General features: G+C 42.9%; 1 protein-coding gene and 1 non-coding gene across 3 annotated transcripts in view; both read left to right on the forward strand.

Moving 5' to 3' along the window:
• The first annotated feature begins 1,006 nt into the window (after positions 1–1,006).
• The window catches only part of TUFT1 (tuftelin 1), a 38,360-nt gene continuing 13,804 nt past the window's right edge, over positions 1,007–25,562 (forward strand). The window contains exons 1-6 of one of the 2 annotated variants that reach the window (XM_057723266.1): positions 1,014–1,157; positions 17,522–17,596; positions 18,007–18,108; positions 22,545–22,631; positions 23,219–23,308; positions 25,194–25,259. In XM_057723266.1, coding sequence (XP_057579249.1) covers positions 1,098–1,157; positions 17,522–17,596; positions 18,007–18,108; positions 22,545–22,631; positions 23,219–23,308; positions 25,194–25,259 — 480 coding nt within the window. In that variant the 5' untranslated portion in view covers positions 1,014–1,097. Of the gene's footprint in view, positions 1,158–17,521; positions 17,597–18,006; positions 18,109–22,544; positions 22,632–23,218; positions 23,309–25,193; positions 25,260–25,562 lie in introns of both variants that reach the window. The other variant, XM_057723276.1, reaches the window with a different exon arrangement.
• Positions 3,421–3,549, forward strand: LOC130843490 (small nucleolar RNA SNORA11). Its single transcript, XR_009050995.1, has one exon. It is a non-coding gene; the product is annotated as a small nucleolar RNA SNORA11 (small nucleolar RNA).

Genomic DNA, 25,562 nt, shown 5'->3' on the forward strand with positions numbered 1-25,562 from the left:
CCTTTGAGGGTTAAAGGAGACAGACCAGAACTGGATTTTATTCCCTTGGGGCATAGGGATAGTCCAAGCATTCACCTCCCAGGCACAACGATACCCATCCGTTCCTACCTGGCATGGGACCCAGGCCCCTACATGGGAGGTAGGGAAGTTTCTGTCATCCCTGCCCTTGTGTTGCCTTGAAGAGGGAGCTAGCTGTCCACCAGAGCCTATTGCCAGATTCAGGGGTCCTGCCCACTCAAGAGTGGGTCAGACCTCTTCCTGTCTGGTGTCCATGTTGACCATAGCCCAGTGGAGAAGCCACCTGCCCAGAGCAGTTGGACTGGAAGAAGCTCCAAGGTCCTCCTTGGCCATCCTCTATTCTCAGCCCTTAAGATGCTAACCTGGGCTTAGGGAGCAAATGCCACTGGAGAAGCTGAGGTTCATCCCTTCTCAAGAATGCAAATTCCTTTTAAGGCAATGTGTCCCGCCTCTTCTATCCATGTAAGGGCAGCTTTGATATAATAGCTTCTGCAAAACAAGCCCCACCCAGAGCCAAGCTGGCTTTGCCTTTGGCCTGGGCTTCCTGCCAGGGAAGGGCACCTACCAGACTGGCTTAGGCCAGTCTGAGCGAGCTGGTCCTGGGAGCCTGTAAGGTGGAGGAAAGGTTTGCTCAGCTCCGCAAAGCTCACAGGCTGGCCTGTATATAGGGAGAGGAGAATGTATGGAAGCTTTCTTCTAATTCCTCACCCTCTAGGAGCGGGCAGGGTGATTCCGTCTTACCAACACTGGTCTTGGAATTGAAAGGAGAGGGCAAGACTAATATTTGAGGTACAACCATACGACGCCAGGCTAAAAAACTTAAGCAGGTATGGAGCCCCCAAGCCCCACCTCTAGGTAAATAGGAGCGAGCGCAGAGGGGCGTGTCTGGAACCTCTAGGCCACGCCCACCCTGTCATTTTGCTCACTCGTTGGCTCACGGCGTCCTAGGGGCGTGTCCTATCGTGCCCCCGCCCCTGACGCGCCTATACAAGGGGGGCGGTTCTGCGGGCGCCCGCTTAGTAAGCGCGGGACCACAGGGCGGAGGGGTGGGCCCGGAGCTGCGACCCCAGCAGGAGAAGATGAACGGCACGCGTAACTGGTGTGCGGTGGTGGACGTGCACCCGGAGGGGCAGACCGCGGTAAGAAAAAGCGTTCGCACCGCCCCCCTCGCGCTGTGTTCTCGGTTTCCAATTCCGCCCTTCCAGTGCCCAGCGCGGAGCTCGCTGACATCACCTGCCGCCGCGCTCGGTGCGGTCAGCTCCTCGCGGCGCTTCTCTTGTTTCTACCGCTTCCCGGCGGGCAGTCGCGAGATAAAGACCCTTTCGAGGCTCGAGGACGCGGGGAGTCCCTGCCCTTTGGGAGGACACTGCGGCTCCTGCCCGGGACTCGGCACGGGTCTCCCGTGCGCGTTGCTCTGGCGTCCTGTGCGCTGCCGGCTTGCGTCGTAGGAGAATGAGCTCCAGGGACAGGATTCCTGTGCTTTTTTGTACTTTGGTTCCCAACGAGGGAGATTAGGCGTTCCTGTGAGTCCTGGTGATCTCAGAGGCCCTTCAAAGAACTTCATGGTGCTTTGGGTGAGCAGTAGCAAGACAAAGGATAGAGAGTGAAATCCTAGGGCTTGGACTGAAGGGTGGGGGCGGTAGAACTCCCAGTACACCGACAGTGGCCTGGAATTCTTACCTTTCGCTAGGAGGGATAGGGCTGTCTGCTTGGGGCGGGGTGGGGAGGGGGTCACCTCTCTGCTCGGATTTCTCCTCTTTCCCCCATGGCGGTTCTCCTGCTCCCCTCCCCCCATCGGCCAACCGATAGCTTCCTGGGACGTTTTGTTGGTTTTGCTGTCTCCGGCCTTCAAACCCGGGGCTGGAGGGGTTGGAGGGGATGCCAGAACCTGGGCTGAGAAGGGGAGGGAAGTGACCTACGCGAGAGCTTCTGGACGGAGTGAGAGTGGAGAAGAGCGGAATTCTAACCCGTCTGTTCCAGTGCTAACCGATCTGCCCAGCTCCCCTCACTCTCTTGGCTCCCAGTACCTGGTCTCCACCCCACCACAGCAGACCGTATGATTTTTTTTCCTGTCCAGAGGCAGAGGAGGGTAACTTGTGGCTGAGCGTTTCTAGGCTCTGCTAGGAAACTTAACTAAGAATGGGTATGTAGTATTTCGTCAATTTCCAAGCTGTTGTAGGGGAGAATGAAATGGGAGCCAAGGCGATGGGGAGTTTGTATCCCTCCCTTTCCCCCGCTCCACTCTGATTCTGATTCCCTTCCCCTCTTCCTGTCTCAGCGTGCCCTTGGGATAAAGCTAACCCATCTGCACCTGGATTATGGCTCTTCAAAGAATATTTGTTGAACAGATTCTCATTTCAAGTATAGGTGATCACTTAATTCTGTTCACAGTCCCCTCTCCATTTCTGCCCAGGCTGTGAGAGTTCCAGGTCTTGCTACTGCCCAACCTCAGTACCTGCCACTCCCTCAACTGTGGGACACAGAAGAGATGGAAAAAATCCATGCTCTATTGTATCAGCCTCAAGTCCTATTCCGTGAGCTTGCTCACTGTTTTGGAATGGTTGAGGCAAGGAATAGGGTATGAGGGAAGTAAAGGAGAGGGGTGTTTGGGCTTCTTTTTGCTGGCTGTAGAAAAGAGATCCAGAAAAGTCTGAAGTCTAAGGCATCGGCAGTGCTGAGATTGAATCGACACTCTCTTCTCTCCCTTGATGATTTTCTGCTTGGTCTGGTGGGGAAAATAGTAGATTGGAAAACAGCGAGGAATTCAGACAGTCTCCAGCCATAGATTAGTTTGAAGCTTATCAGAGACCTCTAGAACGAGGGGGAGACGGAAATTCCCTTTTATTCCTTCTTTCAAGGCTGGACTTGAGAGTTATTTGACTTCAAAGGTGGGAATGAAATAACTATTGCCGAGATCTGGTGTTAGAGACATTCCTGAGCTCTTAAGGAAGGGGAGGAGATGGTAAGCAATCAGTCAGTCAGGAGACAAGCTTTGTACTGGATTCCTCTCCTCTGAGCCATCGCGCTGATAGGGTTTATGGCTCTGGGCTGCCCCCTCTTGTATATTCGCACCATTGAAGGAGTGCTCAGTGCATATGCAAAGTGAGTGAACAAATAAATGAGCAGGTGTCTCTTCTGGTGTAAACAGTGTAACTGACTACACTGTCCTAGTGAGTGTCAGGACCCTGGGACTGCGTTGGTATTTCTCCACCAGCCAGGCCACATGCCTCAATGCACCACACATGGACATGGCAATATGACTAATGCACTCTCTGGGTTGTTTTTATTGTTGGAGGCAGATGTGGCAGGTACAGGGAGCCAGTGTTTTTTTCCAACCTGCTGATCATAATCACATAATCACTGAAATCAACTCAGTGGGTCAGAACCAGCGTAAAGAAGAAATAGATGTGCTCAGAACAGGAGGCCTGAAGAAATGGTTCCTCTGTTTACAACATCCCAACAGGAATCTGGGTTCATTGTAGCAAGGGGCACAGAACTTGTGGCCTTCCTATGAACAAATACCCTACACATGTCCCCCTGCACCTCCACTGGGCAGGACCTGTGGGACAGGGCTCAATATTGGAAGAAAAGTTACAGTAGTTAGTGGAAGAGTTTGCTACCTAGATCCTGTCCAGTCCATGCATGGGTGGACCACGAGTGGTCTTAGACATAAAGGCTTTGAACCTCTCTTTTCAAAAAGAAAGAAAGAGATTCCAACTATATGCCATTCTGTAAAAGGTAAAACTATGGAGACAATAAAAAGATCAATGGATGCCAGGAGTTTGTGGGGAGAGGGGAGAGGAATACACAGAGTACAGAAGTTTTCTTAGGGCAGTGAAAATACTTTGCATGATATTATAATGATGGATATATGTCATTATCCCTTTGTCCAAACCCATAGAATGTGCACCACCATTCACTTCGTTAGAGTGAATCCTAAGGTGATCTGTGGATACTGGGTGATTATGGTGAATCAATGTACGTTCATCTGTGGTTAAAAAGCACCGTTCCGGAGAATGATATTGATAATGGCTATGCATGTGTGTGGGGAGGGGGTATATGAGAAATTTCTGTACCTTTTTGTTAATTTTGTTGTAAACCTAAAACTGCTCTAAAAACAAAGTCTTAAAAAAAGAAAATAGGATTAACATTCTCAGAGTGTTAGGGTAGATCTTTTTGGCAAAACATTTGTTTCAGTTATATCTGTTTATATATATTTTATATATGTGTGTGTGTTTATCCGATTGTGATGTAAAATGTATTTTTTAGGCCAAAAAAGTCTGCAAGCCACTGTAGTAAGTTATACTGGCAAATAAAAGCACAGATTAACCTCAAACTCATTTTTTTAGACATTCCCATTAAGTTCCCTTATTATAAGCAACAGATAGTGGCTGCAGCTAACTTAAGCGGAAGAGGAACTTATTAGAAGGCAACGGGCAGCTCAGAGAATTTAATGGAAAGCTTAAAAAGTCGGAACCAAGGGAGTCCTGGGGCCTGGGTAAGTGGAAGGAACTAATGGGGGGTTTCTAATTCTGGGTGAACTGGTTCCAGCTGTTTTAGGTCTTTTTGCCATTCTGCTCAAGATCCCAGGGAGAAGGTGTCACTGGCCCCTTCCCCTCCTTGGCCAGGGCAGTTTGGGGTTCCTTGGTTGGCAGGCCCACCAGATTGCCCAGTGAAGGAGGAAGATTCTCCAAAGCAAAACCCAAGTGCTGTTATCAGTGGAGGAGGATGGAAACTGTGTGGCAGGAGCAACAGTAGACTTTGATTTGAATGATCTCTGATTTTATTTCTTTTCCTTTTCTAATCATTTTTATCAAAGGAATATATGGGTGTGTGTATGATTTTTAAAAGATTTATTAATATCAAAAGGTCTTTAAAAGAAAATAGTAAGCAGTTCCCTACCCAAGGCCTGCCCCATGGAAATTACCACTTTTAACTCTTTTAGCTCTTTCTAGTTTTTACCGCCATGTTTCTAAATAGTATGCTTATTTTATTTTTTTAAAAAATAAATTTATTTATTTATTATTTATTTATTGGCTACGTTGGGTCTTTGTTGCTGTGCGCGGGCTTTCTCTAGTTGCAGAGAGCTGGGGCTACTCTTTTTTGCAGTGCGCAGGCTTTCTCATTGTGGTGGCTTCTCTCGTTGTGGAGCACGGGCTCTAGGAGCGCTGGCTTCATAGTTGCAGCATGCAGGCTCAGTAGTTGTGGCTCGCAGGCTCTAGAGCACAGGCTCAGTAGTTGTAGTGCACGGGCTTAGTTGCTCCATGGCATGTGGGATCTTCCCAGATGAGGACTCGATCGTGTGTCCCCCGCATTGACAGGCGGATTCTAAACCGCTGCACCACCAGGGATGTCCCTTTGTTTTTCTTCCCCCCCACTCCTCCCTACTTTTTTAATATCGGTCAGTCTAGGCCAGAGAGGTTCCCTCAATGCCTGAGTGGATTTGAAATTTTACATCAGCTGCAGTCTGAACCTTTGTCTTTACCCTGGAGTAGGTGTCATCCTTTTAGGACCTCAGAAGCTGCATTAGTTTAATGCCAAGTCTTTCCTGAGCCGGATTCTTTTTTTTCTTTTTTAACTAAAGCTGTGATTTACTGAAGGCTTACGATGGGCCTCATTTTCTTTTTATAACAGCTTTATTGAGATATAATTCACATGCTCTACATATCCCCCACTTAAAGTACACAATTCAGTGGTTTTTAGTATATTCACAGGGTTGTATAGTCATCAACACAACCAATTTTAGAACGTTTTCATTACTCCATAAAGAAGTCCTGACCCGTAGCAATCACTCCCCATTTTCCTCCAACACCCCCCAAACCTTACCAGTCTACTTTCTTTCTCTATGATTTGCCTATTCTAGATATTTTATCTAAATCTAATCATATAAGATATAATCCTTTGTGACTGGCTTCCTTCAAGTAGCATGTTTTTAAGGTTGATCCATGTAGTAGTATGAATCAGTATTTCATTCCTTCTTACGGCTGAATAGTATTCCACTGACGGATATATTATGACATGTTCATCCTGAGTAAATGTCAGTGGACTTTTGGGTTGTTTCTACTTTTTGTCCAGTATGGATAATGCTGTATAAACATTTGTTTGCAAGTTTTTATGTGGACATATGTTTTAATTTCGCTTGGGGAGAAATACCTAGGATTGGAATTGCTGGGTCAGTATATTTGCATTAGAAGAGAGGATTCATCTGGAGTCATTGATGCTTACACCAAAGGAATGAATGAATTCTAAAACGGTAGAAGCTGTGGCTCTGTAACACCTGGGTGGGGAAGAAACTCCTGGGCAGAGGAACCATTCAGGTTTGGTGACTGCCTGTTCCTTCTACTCATGAGACCTGCCACAAGCTCAGCCCCTAAATTCCTCCTCACACCATTCCATCCCCCCCATTCATTGCCAGGTTCTCACCTTCAGGAGCACTACAGCTGATGTCTCCAAGCCTACAAGTAATTTGGGAAATCCTGGGCTCTGTGAGAGGAGCTGGGAGAGGAGGCTCACCTGGTCACCAGGCATTTGGTGCCAGTGTTTGCCCACATTTCTCCCGGGTGGGAGTGGTGGGGCGGTATGTGCACGCGGTGATTTCAGTTCCACACACGTGTGCTCAGAGCAGGAGGGACGCGCTTCCTCGCCTGCTGGTAATTATGGTGTGTGCCTCTTTGGGTCACAGTGCAGTCTTGTGAAACACCTTTGTCTCCTAGGGGTGGGGAGGTTTAGCTGAGGGAACGGGTATGTGCCAGGGAGGCTGTTGGCCCAGATTTAAGCCTGGCCAGCAGGGGCAGGAAGAGGAGAAGAAAGTATAGGGGAGGGAAAGGAAATGGTCTTCTAGGGCCTGGGGGACGGAAAAGCAAAAATCACAAAGCAAGATAATCAGAGACTAAAGAGGGGAGGGATGCTGGGGAACTGGGAGTTCCAGGCTGGCTGGACACTAGGTGGGTTTCCTGAAGGGAGATTGGCTGAGCCAAAGGGGGTCTTCCTCCGAGTGGAGAGTTCAGGAGCCCACCTCCCTCTACGTACACATTCTCACTGCCAGGCCCTGGTGTTTCCCTGTGCCGGGGATCCAGGGAATGAGAAGGGCTGCCCCATGTAGGGTGCCACCCTCAATCCCTTTTTCTCATTTCACCTCCCAATTACCCTGGTCAGCCCTCTGCATAGAGCTTGTGCAGCCCATGCCTCTGGGTAGGTAGCCAGACAAAAAGCAAACACCTGTTCTGTTGGTTAATCCGTGGGGAGGAGCGGGAAAGATTCTTTGTGCCATTCTCAACGAAGGGCCATCCCTGACTTAGAGAGCCCTGCAGTAGGCAGGACCAGCGGTACCTGAGACCTGTGAGCTGAGTGGGTTAGTCTTAGCCGAGAGAGGGTTGTTCCCCAGCCATTGCATCCGGCCTCTTTGACTTTACTGGGGCTTTCCTCATCCTGACCTCTTGGGAACCACTGTTTCAAGGGGCTGGCTATTCCCATTTCTCAGAAGGGGAAAATTGAGGTGGCTGCTGCTGTAGCAGCTTGAGAAACCGTGTGCATTCCAGATGGGAACAGGGAATAGGACTGAGGGACAAAATGGTGGAGGAGTGGGTTATAGGGTGAGGATAAATTAAGGATGCTGGTTTCCAGCTCAGGGGCAATCTTCCACTTCCCTTGCTTCCTTTCAGAGGCCCTTGAGCCTCACCTGCCATCCAGTCCTCATGGCCCTCATCGCAGCCTGGGGAGTGGGAACTGGGGAAACGTTTTCTCAGAGATCTTTCCCCTAGTCACGTGAGTCTGCGGTGAGTGAACCTCTGGGGCCTCCCTGTTTATCTCCCTATCACTTCTCCTTAGCGTCTTCATCTCTAAGCCCTCAGCTATGTGTTTACCCCCTCCCTGCTCTGAGGAGTGAGTCACAGGTGGAGATTTGTTTGAATAGAGTGGAGAGGCTGCCTATAATTTGGAGGTGGCTGGGCTTCTCCCCAAGAATGTTTATGAGGTTAGAGACTGCTTACCTTGTGATTAGCTCTGTTCCTTTTTCCCTGGAGAAGATGATTCCGCTTCCTATCTTGCAGTTTGGAGTCCCCAGTGGGGATCACCCTGCTAGACATTTTGGGGGTATTCCTAAAGTTCCCTGAAGCCTGCTCACAGCCTTGGGTCACTCCAGCCCCAGAAAACAACCAGTGGCACCAAGCAGAGAGGGGCCTGGGTTTTCCTCCTTGGCTATGGTTTGGTGTTGTGGGTGAAGTCTGTGGCCTTACAGACTGGACCTTCTGGTTCTTCTAGAGGATGAGATGCCAGAGAGAACCTTGGATTTATTCATAGGCTCCTTGTAGACCTACTTTCCTTCCTTGCAGCTTTTCCAGAGCTCCTTGGGAAAGTGAATGCTGCCTTACCTTTGTGAAGTGATTTATGGTTTGCAAAGCACTTTCACACTGTTCCTACACATCTACTACCTACCCTGCCTAGAGTATAGGCAAGGTAGGTATAATTACCCCCACTTTGCAGATGGAAAATTGCCCAGAGAAATAAAGTGATTTGCTCAAGGTTTAGTAGGGGTCAGACTCAGACCTCACCTGACTCTCAGTTTACTACTTTTTCTTTCTTTCTCTTTATTTGATATATTTTATTATAGGAATGTCACACAAATACATTTTTGTTGCAGAAGTTTAAAACACTATAGAAGTATATGGACTGAAAGTCCCTTTACTCCCCTGACTTTCTCTAGCTTAGTGTATATGAATTCAGTGCTCTTTTGTTGTGCTTACTTTCAAGAAATGGCAACATGGTATGGTTAAGAGCACAGACTCTGGAGCCACGGGGCCTGGGTTTGAATCCTGCCTCTGCTCCTTACTAGTTATATGACCTTGAGCAAGATACTTAACTTCTGTGCCTCAGTTTTCTCATCCATAAAATGGGGATGTATACCTACCATATAGTTGTATTGTGAGGATTAAATGAGTTAATGCATGTAAAGCACAGGGCCTAATAGGGCTCAGCGTGTAGTAATTGCTTTATTTAGGAGTTGGCAATTACCAGTACTATGAACATATATATGTACATAAGTAAATGAGAAGTCATATTTTATGAATTAATTTGTGACTTGCTTTTTTTCACTTAATATGTCTTGGAGGTCTTTTCCTGTCAATTTGTACAGGTTTATTTATCAGCAGTATAGTATTTCATAGTATGGATGTTACCATACTTGATTCACTCACTCACTTGAGAATACTTATGCTGTTTCCAGGTCTTTAACTATTGTAAAGAGTATTATAGTCAACGTTTTTACACACATATCTTGGGGCAAATGTGCATGGATTTTCATAGGGCATATTCCTAAAAGTGGAATTACTCAGTCAAAGGGTTTTAAAATATGCAAACTCTTTATTAATATTGCCAAATTAATTTCTAAAAATACTTTTGTAATCTCCAACGATATACATGTGAGACTAGTCTTTTCCCTGCATCCTCACCAACCCTAGTTATTATCAGTATCTTTAAAATTTGCCATTCACTTGATCTAAAAATGCTATTTCTGGGACTTCCCTGGTGGTCCAGTGGTTAAGAATCCACCTTCCAATGCAGGGGATGCAGGTTTGATACCTGGTAAGGGAAATAAGATCCCACATGCTGTGAGGCAACTAAGCCCGTGCACTGCAGCTACTGAGCCCACGCTCTGGAGCCCGTGTTCCACAACTAGAGAGCCCGTGTGCTGCAACTACTGAGCCCATATGCCACAACTAGAGAGAAGTCTGCAAGCTGCAATGAAGAGCCTGCGCACCTCAAAGAAAGATCTTGCATGCCTCAACGAAGATCCCACATGCCACAACTGTGACCCGACACAGCCAAATAAATAGATAAATATTAAAAAAATAAAAATGATATTTCTGCAGGATTTACATGAAGTAACTCACTTGCTTTAATGAAAAGCAAGAGAGGAGACGTGTATATGGGAAGTTCTTTTTTTTCTTCCGGTCACACCAAGCAGCATGCGGGATCTTAGTTTCCTGATGACCAGGATGGAACCATGCTGTGCACCCTGCAGTAGAAGCATAGAGTCTTCACCACTGGACCACCAGGGAAGTCCCTATATGGGAAGTTTTAAAGCATAGCAATAAAATGGTCACCTGTGTACTGAACAACCAGGTTAAGAAACAGAACATTACCGATACTTTTGAAGCCCGCTGGAGTCCCTTCCTGAATCATAACCCCTCTGCTTCTTCCACAGAATTTGTGAATTTTGTGTTTATTTTCTTGCTTTTTATTATACTTTTACTACACGCTCAAGCAATATATTGCTTAGTTGGGCATGTTTTGAACTTTGTATACATGGTATCATCTATATTCTACTGCACTAATATGCCAGATTCTATTCATCCATTTTCTTGTCAGTGCATCATTTGGGTCGTTTCTAGTGTTTTGCCATTGCAAGCAGTGCTGCTGTGAGCATACTTCTATGTGTCTTATCTTACACTTTTTTAAAAATATATTTATTTATTTTATTGGCTGTGTTGGGTCTTCATTGCTGCACACGGGCTTTCTCTAGTTGTGGCGAGTGGGGGCTACTCTTAATTGTGGTGTGCGGGCTTCTCATTTGCAGTGGCCTCTCTTGTTGCAGGGCACGGGCTCTAGGCGCATGGGCTTCAGTAGTTGTGGCTCACGGCTCTAGAGTGCAGGCTCAATAGTTGTGGTGCACGGGCTTAGTTGCTCTGCAGCATGTGGGATCTTCCTGGAGCAGGGATCGAACCCGTGTCCCCTGCATTGGCAGGTGGATTCTTAACCACTGCACCACCTTGGAAGTCCCATCATACACTTTTTAAATCAAAATTTAATGAAATTCCCCTCCAAATGAAAACTCATTACTTTAATTTGCATTTCCTTGATTAGTGGTAAGGTTGAGCATCTTTCATATATTTATTAGCCACATATTTCTTCATCATGTTGCCTTTCTTGGTCTTTGCTCATTTTTTTTTCTTGTTTTCCCCCTTCTCACGTCTGCTTTTTTCCCCAGTATTCCGTACTGCTTCTCTAAACCGAGAAGTATAATGTTGTCAAAAGAAAGGGAATTGGGAAAATTCCAGACTACATTACCTGGAATTCATGCAACACATATTCTTTGATGTGCCTACTCTAAGCAAGGCACTGTGCTAAATAAGCCATCGAGGTCTTCAGGGAGCTTTTGATTTTATTGGGGGAGATGAATGAATAAGTAGTTAGGAAGGAATGGGGCCAGTGTTACGATGTAGGATATGTAGGGTGCAGTGGGCAGGCTCTGCCTGAGGAGTGCTAGGGTAGGACCTTTAGAGCTGAGCCTTCAAGGCTAACTGGGAATTCTCCAAGCAGGCAAGGGAGGGAAGGGTGTCTCTGGAGAAGAAAACAACATATGCACCTATGTGGAGGTGGGAGCATGTGTTGCATTGGAAGACTCATCACCAGAAACAGAAATTTGGATGTAGATGCCTTCCTACAATTAGATCAGGAAAGCCTGAGATAGCTGGTGCAGGGTACAGGTGGGGTACTGGTGGGAATCAAGACACTGTGATATAGAGAGTGATAGGTCTGATCATAAGGGGACTTTAATGCTATGATAAGGAGTTTTTAATTTTTTTGTTTGCTTTTTGAAAAAAGCATAATTTATGTATGTTAAGCAATAACCTACATACATGAAAGTGCATATGTTGTAAGTGTACAGTCAAGTAATTTTCACAAACTGGACACAATCCTCTAACCATCACCCAGATCAAGAAACAGATCATTACCAGTACCACAGAAGCCCCGTCTTGTCCCCTTCTCGTCATTACCTACCCTCCACCCTCAAGGGTAACCACTCTCCTGACTTCTAAAGCATGTATGAGTTTTTTGCTTGTTTTTATACTTTTTATGTAAGTGGAATCATATGGTATACTTTTGTGTATGACTTCTTTTGCTTAACATTTCTGTAAAGTTCATCCATGTTGCATGTACATTATTTCATTCTTTTTCATTGTGGTACAGTGTTCTGTTGTATGACTATATGACAGTTTATCCCTTCTACTCCAAAAATGTTTGGATAATTTCTAGTTTTTGGCTATTATGAAAAATGCTACTATGCACATTCTAGCATGTTTTTTTTGTTTTTGTTTTTTATTCTAGCATGTTTTTTATGGGGAAAGTGTGTGTGCATTTCGGTTGAGTAGATAACCGGGTGTGGAATTGCTGTATTTATAAGGTATGCATGTGTTCATCTTTGGTAGATACTTCCACGGTGATTGTGATAATGAGGAAATCCACTGTCAGTTCTGACTGCTCCACAGCCCCCAAAACTTGTTTCTCTCTCTCTCTTTTTTTTTTTTTTTTTCCATTTTAGTCATTCTGATAGGTATTTTGTGGTATTGCCTTATTGTTTTAGTTTTTAGTTCTTTAATGATGCTGACTAATGAGGTGGAGCCCTTTGCATGTTTATTGACTGTTTGGATATCCTCTTATGTGATGTACTCAGGTGAGTCAAAAATGATCCACACTCCGGTTATGTTAAAGCTTCTGTACATTCTACAGCCAGAGTGCAGATAATTTTTGACTCGCCCTTGTATCTGTTGAGGTCTTTGCCCATTTTTCAGTTGGGCACCACTCTCTCTCCCTCTCATGTTCCCTCTCTCCCTGCTTTCTTTCTTTCTTTAAATATACTTTTCATTTTGAAATAATTTTAGATTTACAGGAAAGCTGCAAATATAATACTCATATACTCTTCACGCCATTTCCCCCAATGTGAGCATCTTACATAACCACGGTACATTTGTCATAACTAAGACATTAATGTTGATACAATACTGTTAACTAAATTATAGATTTTATTTGGATTTCACCAGCTTTTCCACTAACGTCCTTTTTCTGACCCAGGATTCAGTCCAGGATACCATGTTGTTTTTTGTCTTGTTGGAATTCTTAACGTATTCTGAATATCCTTTGTCAGGTAGTCATAGAGTGAATATCTTCTACTCTGTGGGTTGTCATTCACTCTCTTAGTGGTGTCTTTTGATGAAACAAAAGTTCAAAATTTTAATATAGTCCAATTTATCAGTTTTTTATGGGGAGGATTTTTTTTGTGCTGTGGTTAAGAAAAATTTTGCCTTTGCCAAGGCCATAAAGATATTCCCTTATAAAACCTTTATTGCTCTGCTTTTCACATTAACATCTACAATCCACTTGGAATTAATGTTTGTATGTAGTGTGAAGTAGGAATTAATATGTGTCATTTACTTTAACCTATAAACATATGGAATATGCTTATGGGAAATATTTTATTTTATTTTTTATTTATTTTATTATTTTTTTTTGTTTTGTTTTTATTTGTTTAGTTTTTTCTTTTTCTTTTTTCTTTTGGGAAGTATTTTAAAGAGGAGCATTATGTCACATTTGAGGAACTGGCATTTTTGTATGTCTATGTGTATTAGTCACTGCGTTCTCACTTAAGTGTTGTACTATCCATCTTACCAACCAGTAAACTAAGACTGAGGGAGAATGAAATTAATACACACAACAAGTAAAAGCTGGAGCCATTGTTTGAGCCAAGGTCTAACTGTTCCAAAGGCTATTCTTTTTCTGCAAAGAAGAAAGAAAATCAAGTTGGGCTTGAGGGGTAATGCACCAGGCAATAAATCTGGTGGTGATCTAGGTACTGTTGTGTATCATCTCATTCTATCAAAATAAAATATTTTTTCTAAAATAAAAAAATGAATATATAAAAAATAAAATGAAAGAAGTTGTTAATCACCTACTCTGGGGTGGGGGTGGGGGTAGGCTGAATAAATTAGTTTGATCTATTCGTGGAGTACTAGTGGCCATTAAAAGCAAATTTTGAAGAATGTTTAATGTGATGGAAATTAATGATGAAATATCAAACGGGGGGAAATAAGTATATAACTGTATATAGTAGTATGCCTTTCAAAAATATGCATAGAAAAATTATAAGGAATACACTAAGATTTTAATAGCGGCTATTTTGGAGGAGTAGGATTATAATTACTTATTTTCTTCATCATATTATTTAGTTTTTATCTCTGGAAATATTACTTTTTTTTAAAAAAAGACAGTTGTAGATTCACATGTAGTTATAAGAAATAATAGAGATCTCTGTACCCTTTCCTTAGCATTCCTCAGTGGTAATCTTGCAAAACCATAGTGCACTGTCTCATAGTGCACCAGGGTAGTGACATCAGTACTGTCAAGATACAGAATATTTCCATCACCTCAAAGATACTTCAGGTTGCCCTTTTAGAGTCACACCCACTTCCTTCCCACGCCCGTCTTCTCCTTAACTCCTGGCATGGCAACCCCAATCTGTTCTCCATTTCTATAATTTTGTTATTTCCAGACTATTATCAATACATAAAAGGAGTCATATAGTAGGTGACCTTTTGTGATTGGCGTCTTTCACGTAGCATAACTCTTTGGAAATTGTTGTTGCATGCATCATTAATTTGTCCCTTTTTATTGCTGAATAGTTAGCATTCCTTGGGCGTACCACAGTTTAACCCTCCACCTATTGAAGGGCATCTGGGTTTTTTCATGTTTTGGGGTATTTAGCTGCTATAAACATTAGTGTGTAATTTTTTGTGTGAACATAAGTCTTCATTTCTTTGGGATGAATGCCCTGGAGTATAATTGCTGGGTCATATGGTAGTTGTATGTTTAGTTTTTAAATTGCAAACTATTTTTCACGATGGCTGTGTCATTTTGTATTTCCACCAGCAATGTGTGAGTGATCCAGTTTCTCTGCATTCTTGCCAGCATTTGGTGTTGTGTTTTTTGTTTTAGCCATTCTGATAGGTGTGTAGTGGTCTCTCAGTGTGGTTTTAATTTGCGTTTCCCTAATGACTAATGATGTCGGACTTTTTTTTAATATGCTTATTTGCCATCTATATATCTTCTTCAGTGAAATATCTTTTCATGTCTTTTACCCATGTTCTAGCAAAATGTTGGGGAATAAAATCTCTGTATTCATAAGAGATGTTGGTTTGTAGGTTTTTCATTTGTTTGTATTTTGTTTTTTCCTTTTTAAAATTGTCTTTGTCTGGTCTTGGTGCCACGATAAGAATAGTTTCATGAAATGGATTTGGAAGTGTTCCCTCCTCTTATTTTCTGGATGAGATTATGTAGAAATAGAATTCGTGCTAATTTTTAAAATATTTGATAGAATTCTCCAGTGGAGCCATCTGGGCCTGGATATTTCTTCTTTGAGAATTTTTTTTTTTTTTTTGGGCCATACCACGTGGCTTGTAAGATCTCAGTTTCCCGGCCAGGGATTGAACCTGGGCACAGCAGTGAAAGCCTGGAATCCTAACCACTAGGACACAAGGGAACTTCAGAGAACTTTTAAATTATGACTTTAATTTCCTAAATAGTTATAAGGCTATTCATGTTACCTATGTCATATTAGATGAACTGTGGTAGTTTGTAATTTCAAAGAATTGATTCATTTTGTCTAAATTGTCAAATTTATGTTCATAGAATTGTTCACAGTATTACCTTATACTTTTAATACCTGCAGGGTCTGTGGAAGTACCCTAATTTCATTCCTGATATTGGCATTTATGTCTTTCTCTTTTGTTCTTTATGTCTTGCTAGAGGTTATGAATTTCATCAGTCTTTTCAAAGAACTGCTCTTTGTTTCATTGGTTTTTCTCTATTGTTCCATGTTGTTTCATTTTTTCCTGCTCTTATCTTTATTAATTCCTGCCTCCTGCTTGCTTTGAGTTTAGCTGGTTCTTTTTCTAAATTCTTATAGTGGGAGCTTAAATTATTGATTTGAGACTTTCTTTTTATCTAATGTATACATTTAGTGCTATACATTTCCCTCTCAGGACTGCTTTAGCTGTGTCCCACAAAGTTTGATGTTTTGTGTTTTCATTTTTCATTCAGTTCAGTGATTTTTTAAAATTTCCCTTGAGAATGCCTTTTTGACCCAAGGATTATTTAGAGGTATATTGTTTAGTTTCCTAGTGTTTGGAAATTTTCCTGTTATCCCTCTGTTATTTATTTCTAGTTTGAATCCATTGTGGCATGGGACGTATTGGACAGGGGGCAGTGAAGCACAGTGGCGGAAGCTGTGAGTAGACTCAGACTGTGGAGAGCCTTAAATGCCACACTAAGGGTCTGGCTTTTATTTGGTAGGAATTAAGTGTTTTTGTAGAACTAGCTACATTGCCAGGATTGGGAAGGCTTAAGGGCCATGTGGGAGTGTCTTCCATCTTTCTTAAATTTGGGTTTATTCTAAGAAGTGGGAGGAGGCTAATATTTGAGTACCTCCCTCTTATGTGGCAGAGAACAACCTCCAAACATTTTCAGTTAATCTTCAACCAAAAAGTTCTCAGTTGGATGGTAGTATTCCCATTTTATAGCAAGAACACTGCGAGTTAAGTATCTGACTATAGAGATGGATTACTTCTCTACCAATTCTCTCTTTCTTGTGTAGGAAGGACTACTGCCTGCTCAGAAAAGCTTCTCCCAACTCTCTGGGCAGAGTCCATTCTTTCTTTTTTCTTTCCAGCAGACATTTGGAAGGTTAGGAGAGTTCTTTAAAACTTGTTTAGAATAAGATGGCATTTATACTTCTGGACCTCATGGCAGGGTATGACCAGATGACCTCAAGGTCACTTTCATCTTGGCTAGTTCAGCACCCATCCTCCCATCATTGGCTGGGAGAGGCATATACTCCTCTTTTATGCTGTCATAATATCAAAGCTGAAAGGCGCTTTAGAGATACGTAGTCCAACCCTTATCCAGTGAGATCCAGAGGCCCAGAGTGGCTAAGGCTCTTGCCCACCTGTACGCATAACATGGGTTATTGGCAGGATTTGGTTCACTCTGCCTTGCTGATTCTCTCTCAATATTATTATCTCCCTAAATCTCTAGCCCCTCACTTTTTCCTCTTATAACATGTTTTCCCCCTCAGGTTTTCTATTTTCCTCACGATATGTTTTTTAAAACTTCTTTGAGTTATGAAAGAACATCTACTTCTTCCTTTGAAATTAGGCTGATCTGTTGTACTGCCTGCTTTCATTTGGGTACTTTCTGTGTAGCTTATAGAAATAGGGGTTGGGATTCAGGTACCTTCCTATGGTTTGGTTCAGGAAGGATATCCTAGTCTTGTGAAGTATATCAATAACTTCCTAGTTGGCTGTCAGGTGCAGAAGTTCTGGATTGGGGATGACCAATCCAGGGATGCCCTCTTCAGGGTTGGGGAAAGGAGCGCACATGCAATGTGCTTTCTGCAATCTGAGGACCAGGGTAGCGCCTCTGGAACCACATGGAGCAGTGTGCTATGTAGTCTCTGTGCTTTGTAAAGAGCACTGTCAGAGTCCCCGGAGACATCCTTCTCACCCAAGAGTGAACTGATCTTGGGCAAGCTGATGTCACCTTTCTGGACCTCAGCTTTTCTTGTCTGTGAAATGGCATTACTAAGGCCCACTCCGTAGGGCTGGCAAAAGTGCATGTGTCCTACTAGTAGACTGTAAAGGTAAGAGGTTATTGTTGCTGTCATTGTCATTATTAGGGCAGCGTGGACGTTCTCAGGCTGACTCTCCAGGGTGAACTGACAGGAGATGAACTTGAACGCATAGCCCAGAAGGTATCGAGGTTTCTGGTGGGGCGAGGGCTCCTCCCCTCCGCCAGCTCTCCTGCCTTGCTGCTGACCCCTCGTCCCAGTGCCGGCTGGAGCCATCCCCTCTGCTGCTCGGGAGCATCTCCTTTCAGACACCTGGCTGACCTCAGCGTTGTGCACTGCTTTGGGGGATGGAGAGACCCCCATTAAAATGAAAGCTAACCTGCAATTTCCACTAACTTTCCCGTCCTGTGTTCTTGTTGCTGCTGTGTTCGTCCTGTGGCTTCTGGTAGAGGTTCTGAAATGTATTTTTAGAGGGGAAAATCGGACTAACCCTTCAAATCTTTTGAGGAGCAGCTCTTCTGCGTTGGTTGAGGGGCAGAAGTTCTGTGCTTGTCGTATGGTTTCTGAGCCACTTTTCTATCTCTCTCTGGCAGGCGGGCAGGAAGACCTATGCCATGGTGTCTGGCCGCTCAACCAGTCATTCTCTGGCCTCAGAACTGGTGGAGTCCAACGATGGACATGAAGAGATCATTAAGGTAAGCTTAGTTCACCTCCACTGTTTCTCCCTCCTCTCTTTCTCTCTGCAGACACGGGAGAGGGAACGGCTGACTTCACCAAAGGGACCTTGTGATTTGACTAGGAAGAACCAGACCCGCGATGCTAGTTCCTGGCCATCTCCTGGAAAGATCTTAATTAACACCAGGAGACCACAGTCAGTCTGTAGTAACTTTGGTGCCACCTGGCTCTGGGCATGGGGAGGGATGGGATGATTTATCCACTGTCCATGTTTAGCTGCTAAAAGTTGTGGAAACAGGTGGGAAGTGTGTTGATGGAACTTTTTTTTTTTTTTTTGGCTGGGTTGGGTCTTTGTTGCTGTGCACGGGCTTTTCTTTAGTTGTGGTGAGCGGGGGCTACTCCTCGTTGCAAAGCATGGGCTTCTCAGTGCAGTGGCCTCTTTTGTTGCAGAGCATGGGCTCTAGGCACGCAGGCTTCAGTAGTTGCAGCATGTGGGCTCAGTAGTTGTGGCACATGGGCTTAGTTGCTCTGCAGCAAGTGGGATCTTCCCAGACTTGGGCTCGAACCCGTGTCCCCTGCATTAGCAGGCTGATTCTTAACCACTGTGACACCAGGGAAGTCCCTGATGGAACTTATTTTTAAAAATTAAAACAATTTTTGTTATATCTTTTTTAAAATCAGCTTTTTGAGGTGTAATTCACATACCATACAATTGATTCAGGTAAAGTGTACAATTCAGTGGTTTTTACTATATTCACAGAGCTGTGCAACCATCACCACTACTAATTTCAGAACATTTTCAGTCATTCCTTCTAGCTCCTGGCAATCACCAATCCACCTCTGTCTCTATGAATTTGCACCTTCTAGACATTTCATATAAATGGACTCAAACAACATGTGGCCTTTTGTGTCTGACTTCTTTCACTTAGCACAGTATTTTCAGGGTTTAGCCACGTTGTAACATACATCAGTACTCGCTGCTTTTAATGGCTGAATCACTTTCCCTTGAATGAATCTATCACATTTTGTTACCCGTTCATCAACTGATGGACATTTGGGTTGCTTCCACTCTCTTTTATGAATAATGCTGCTCTGAATATTCATGTACAGGTTTTTGGGTAAACGTATGTTTTCAATTCTTTTGGTTTATACCTAGCAGTAGTGAAATTGCTAGGTCATATGGTAATTCTATATTTATATTTAGTCTTTTGAGAAACTGCCAGATTTTTTCGAAAGCATCTGCTCCATTTTATATTCCCACCAGTAATGTATGAGGGTTCCAATTTCTGTACATTCTCATTAACACTTGTTATTGTCTGTCTTTTTGATTATAGCCATCTTAGTGGATGTGAAGTGGTATCTTGTCGTGGTTTTAATTTGCATTTCCCTAAAGATATGTTTTCGTATGCTTATTGCGTGTTTGTATATCATCTTTGGAGGAATATTTATGCAAGTCGTTTGTTCATTTAAAAATTCAGTTGTGTTTTAATTGTTAAGATATAAGGGTTCTTTTATATATTCTGGATAATAGACCCTTATCAGATATATGATTTGGAAAAAGTTTTAAATTTTTTCCCATTCTGTGGGTTTTTCTTCTTTTTTTGCTTTTTTTTTTAATATATATTTATTTGGCTACATTGGGTCTTAGTTGCGGCATGTGGGATCTTTGTTGTGGCGTGTGGGCTTTCCATTGCAGTGCGTGGGCTTCTCTCCAGTTGTGGCGTGTGGGCTCCAGAGCACGCAGGCTCAGTGGTTGTGGCGTGCAGGCTCTCTAGTTGCGGCATGCAGGCTTTAGAATGCATGGGCTTAGCTGCCCCATGGCATGTGGGATCTTAGTTCCCTGGCCAGGGATCGAACCTGCATCCCCTGCATTAGAAGGTGGATTCGTAACTACTGGACCACCAGGGAAGTCCCTTGTTTTACTTTCTTGATGATGTCCTTTGAATCAAAAATTTTTAATTTGGTGAAATCCAATTTACATATTTTTTCTTTTGTCTCTTGTCCTTTTGTTATTGTATCTAAGGAGGCTTTGCCTCACCCAAGGTCACAAAGATTTATTCCATACTTTCCTCAAAGAGTTACATTTTTAGCTCTTATGAATAGGTCTATGATCCGTTTGGAGCTAATTTTTGTGTATGATGTGAGGAAGGGGTCTGACTTCATTCTTTTGCACATAGATGTCCATTTTTACTAACATCATTTGTTGAGAAGACTGTTCTTTCTCCATTGAATTATCTTGGCACCCTTGTCAGAAATCATTTGAGGGACTTCCCTGGTGGTCCAGTGGGTAAGACTCTGCCCTCCCAATGCCGGGGGGCCTGGACTCGATCCCTGGTTGGGGAAGTAGATCCTGCGTGCATGCCGCAACTAAGAGTTCACATGTTGCAACTAAGAAGCCCGCATGCCTCAACTAAGAGTCTGCATGCTGCACGCAACTAAGAAGTCCACATGCTGCAACTAAAAAAGATCCTGCATGCTGCAACTTAGGTTCCCATATGCTGCAATGAAGATCCTGTGTGCCACGACTAAGACCCAGTGCAGCTGAAATAAATAAAATAAATAAAATATGTTTTTAAAAAGTTTAAGAAAAAAAAAAGAAATCATTTGAGTGTGTTTTTATTATATTATTATTATTATTATTTCTGGACTCTCACTTATATTCTATTGATCTACATGTCTATCCTATGCCAGTTCCACACTGTATTGATTTCTATAGCTTTGTAGTAATTTTGTTCTTTTTCAAGATTGTTTTAGGTATTCGGGGTCCTTTGCATTTCCATATAAACTTTAAAATTAGGTTGTCAGTTTCTGCAAAGGAGCCAGCTTGGATTTTGATAGGACTTGTGTTGAATTTGTAGTTCAATCTGGGGAGTATTGCCATCTTAATAACATTGTTTTCCAATCCATGAAAGCAGGATGGTTGTTCACTTTTTTAGGTCTTTTATTTCCTGTTCTGTAATTTCTTGTTTGTGTTATGTTCTATCACTTTCAGAATACAAATTTTGAACTCTGTTAAATTTTTGTCTGGAATTTTTTCCCTTTTTGTTGCTATTATAAATAGAATTGTCTTTAATTTCATTTTTGGATTATTCATTGCTAGTGTATAGAAATACAACTTTTTTTTTGGTATATTGTTCTTGTATCCTATAACCTTGTTGAAAGGTTCATTTATTTGTTCTAATAGTTTTTTAATGGATTCCTTAGGATATTCTACATACATGATCACGTCATCTACGAATAGTTTTACCCTTTCCTTTGCAGTCTAGGTGTCTTTAAATTCTTTTTCTTACTCAAAGTCATTGCATGGCCTTTGAAGAAAGTAAAACCACCCCATGATTCCGTCAGTGCAATCATTTGTTAACACTTCATTGTGTGTCCTCTCAGACATTTTCCTATACATTTGTATTTTTTTTTTGGCCACACCGAGTGGCATGTGGGATCTTAGCTCTGCAACCAGGGATCGAACCCGTGCCCTCTGTAGTGAAAATGCAGAGTCTTAACCACTAGACTGCCAGGGAAATCCTGTATTTTTTTTTTTTAATTGATTTTATTTATTTATTTATTTATTTGCTGCGTTGGGTCTTTGTTGCTGCTTGGGCTTTCTTTCTTTTTTTTTTCTTTTTTCTTTTTTTTAATTAATTGATTGATTTTATTGGCTGTGTTGGGTCTCCTTTTGCTGTGCACTGGCTTTCTTTAGTTGCGGTGAGTGGGGGCTACTCTTCATTGCTGTATGTGGGCTTCTCATTGTGGTGGCTTCTCTTGTTGCAGAGCACAGGCTCTAGGCGCTCAGGCTTCAGTAGTTGTGGCACATGGGCTCAATAGTTGTGACTCGCGGGCTCTAGAGCACAGGCTCAGTAGTTGTGGCGCACGGGCTTAGTTTGCTCCGCAGCATGTGGGATCTTCCTGGCCCAGGGATCGAACCTGTGTCCCCTGCATTGGCATGCGGATTCTTAACCACTGCGCCACCTGGGAAGCCCAAGCCCTGTATTTTAAAAAATTGTATTATATATACACCATTCTACAATTTGCTTGCCCCACCTTTAATGGTAATTTATAACATCTTCTGTATCCATAAATGGCTGCATAGTGTTCTAGTATACACATACCATAATTTCTTTAATCCTCCATTGTTGGACATTTTGTCTATTTCCATTTTTTGCAGCCATAAACAATATTTTGTTGAGCATATATGTTACTAACTTGTGTATGTGCTTTATAATACAAGTAATATAGAAATATTTTCTCAATTGTTAAAGATTGAAGCATGGTATACAGAGAAAAATGTGTAAATCCCCCTTTACAACCCCTTTTCCATGAATTTGCATATATGTATATGAGTATTTGCACTACACAGACACACACACACATACATCTTCTTTACCCATTCATCTTGCAATGGACATTTAGGTTGCTTCCATTGCAGGTCTCTTAATTCGTGTTGTTTTCCTTATTTCAGGTGTACTTGAAGGGGAGGTCTGGAGACAAGATGACCCATGAGAAGAATATTAACCAGCTGAAGAGTGAGGTCCAGTATATCCAGGAGGTGGGTGCCCCTTCCCTTTGTGGAGATGACCTAGGTCATTTCTCTGAACCTCACATTTTTTTGGCTCCCTTCTTTTGTAGGTTCTGATTTTTTCCCTTCTGTTCCCTTCATATCTCCAAAGGACCACCATGCCCCTTCATGTGTAAATATCATTTCTCACTCTTCCAGTAATCAACCAATCCATTAATCAACAAATACTTGTGAAGCATCACGTACCCAGCACTGTCCCCCAGTCATCCTATCTAAAGTTGCCAGCCTTGCTTCCCCACTTCTCTTAACCCTCACCCTGGCTCGTGTTTCTCCTTGGCACTTGTGGCCATAACACACTACACGTTTTACTTGTCTTTTGGGTTGTGTGTCTCCACAACTAAAATGTTAGATATACCAGGGCAGGGTTTTTTAATTATATTGCTGCTTGTGTAGGAGGGACTGGGCTGCAGCCCCACGTGACTAGAGTCTCTCCTTTCCCAGCCAGTACTTAGAACAGTACCTGACTCCTAGGAGTATGGGTTGTGGATGGGCACAAAGGTGGGTGAGTTGGTGTGCTCTCTTTCCCAAAACTAAAGCCTCTTTCCCTCCCCTCCCAGGCCAGGAACTGCCTGCAGAAGCTCCGGGAGGATATAAGTAGCAAGCTCGACAGAGATCCAGGAGATTCTCCCCGTCAGCAGGAGATACAGGTAATAACAAACGGTCCATGGCTGGGTCCCCACCAAGGAGGTGGGGTTTTGCTGTTTACCGGTCACCCAGCAGTGGGTGCCGAATCTAATACCACTGCTAGGAAAGGTGAGAATACAGGTGATGCTGGCATCTCTGAGCATTCACAGCCTTGTTAGGGCTCTCCAGCAGATGGTCACTTGTATTCACACATATCAGTCTATATACAAGCACACCTGGTCCTAAAACATGTACAAAAATTGAATTTATGTCAATAAAATGATCATTAAGTTAATGGCAAGCTGTTTTATCTATAAGGATTCTGTGATCAATCTTCTCTAACACAAAGTCTTATAAAGCAGACAATCACCTATAAATCCAGACTTCTCACAAGCTGATCTTGCTTAATTTTGTGATGCTTGTGGTGTAAATTGGAAGTCTTGGTCCTTGTCTATCACTCTCTGTGTCTATAGGTATCTCTACCCTGGGAAGCTCCAGGTTAGGGTTCATACTGCTACCCTCGTCTCTGTGTCCCCACACCCAAGCCAGGGACTGGGATGCACAAGTTCATCAGTAAGTGTTTGTTAGACCAAACTGATTGGAGAATCCTTTTTGAGGTGGATGATCCTAGGATCCTGCTTTACAGTTCTTCAAAAATTTGAGGATAGAAACATCCTCAGGAGAGCAGAACTGTCTATTCTATGACTTCACCCTCGTCCTCCCTAGAGTCTGAGCTGTGTCTCCTTCATTTGCTTTTGGTTTGGGTGAAGTCATCCTTCTCCAGTACACCCGGCTATTGTTCTCCTAAGGGGAACAGTGGTGACCTAGCAGCTAGTGCCAGCAGCATCACCCTTCATCTTGGGCATGTGCTAGGCTGGTGTGATGGATTCTCCCTAATTCATTTTGCTTTGGCTGAAGGTAAGACTTTCACTGCCTGAGCTCACATCTGGCTGGTGGGAGGTGTTCTGTCCAGTGACTGAGAACCTAATGTGCTCAGAGCCCAGAAGTCCAGGCCCCTTGTTTACACAAAACAGCAGTCATATGCTGACTAATCAGGCTTTGGGTCAGAAGGAATTGCAGCAAATGCCACTTCTCCTTTTGATTTATGCTTAGTCAGACCTTGTTGTGGCAGGCAGCTGGTCGTATTTCCTGGGCTGCGAGGAATGGGCCTGCGCATTTTCCAGTCTGCTGAAAGGTTTCAGCCTGGGATTTCCTTCCTCCTCCCGACAAGGCTAGAGTATTCCCTTCAGAGTATCCCCTTAAGGCTGCACAGGTTTCTCCACTCCCTCTTTTCTCCATTTTCCCACAGAGCACTAGATGTCTTTTTCTCTTTTCTCCCTTCCTTCCTCCCACCCTCCTTCCCTCCCTCCCTCCTACCTTCCTTCTTTTTCTTCTTCCTCTTCTTCCCCACCTTCTCTCCCTCTCTCTCTCCTTTTTTCTATCTAAAATTTGAACTCTTAGAAGAATAATGTTCCAAAAATATATGTGGAATCTAAAAAGAAATGATACAAATGAACTTATATACACAACAGAAATAGACCCACAGACATAGAAAACAAACTTATGGTTACCAAAAGGAAAAGTGGGGAGGAGGGATAAATTAGGAATTTAGGATTAAAATATACACCCTACTATATATAAAATAGATAACCAACAAGGACCTACTGTATAGCACAGGGAACTATAATCAATATTTTGTAATAATATATAAGGGAAAAGAATCTGAAAAAGAATATATATATATATGTGTGTATATATATATGTATAACTGAATCACTTTGCTGTACCTGGAAACTAACACAGGATTGTAAGTCAACTATACTTCAATTTAAAAAAAAGAAGAAGAATGTTTCGTAGTTGGTTGCTTGGGACTGTTTTCACTACCAATTTTATTTTTTCTTTGAACAGGTGGTGCTTGAGAAGCCAAATGGCTTTAGTCAAGGTCCCCCGACTCCGTGTAGCAGCCCACCCGAGGTAGGTAACCGGGAAAATAGTGGTAACTACAGCTTAGCCAAGAGGCAGGAAATACTCCTTCCTGATCCTTTTGCTTATTGCTTTCTCTCTCTCTCTCTCTTTCTCTCTCACTAATTATGAGAGTAATATTTACTTGCTGTAAAAATTCAAACAAAGGATAAATGTATAAAGTGGAAGTTCTTCCCTAGTCCCACACCTTGTTAAGTATCTATGGTTAACAGATTGAAGTGGGTGGGTTGTTTTATTTATTTACTTTTTAAAAAAATTTTTATTTTTTTGGCCGCACTGCCTGGCTTATGGGAA

Source organism: Hippopotamus amphibius, chromosome 1 (assembly GCF_030028045.1).
Source record: "Hippopotamus amphibius kiboko isolate mHipAmp2 chromosome 1, mHipAmp2.hap2, whole genome shotgun sequence".
Lineage (NCBI taxonomy): Eukaryota > Metazoa > Chordata > Mammalia > Artiodactyla > Hippopotamidae > Hippopotamus > Hippopotamus amphibius.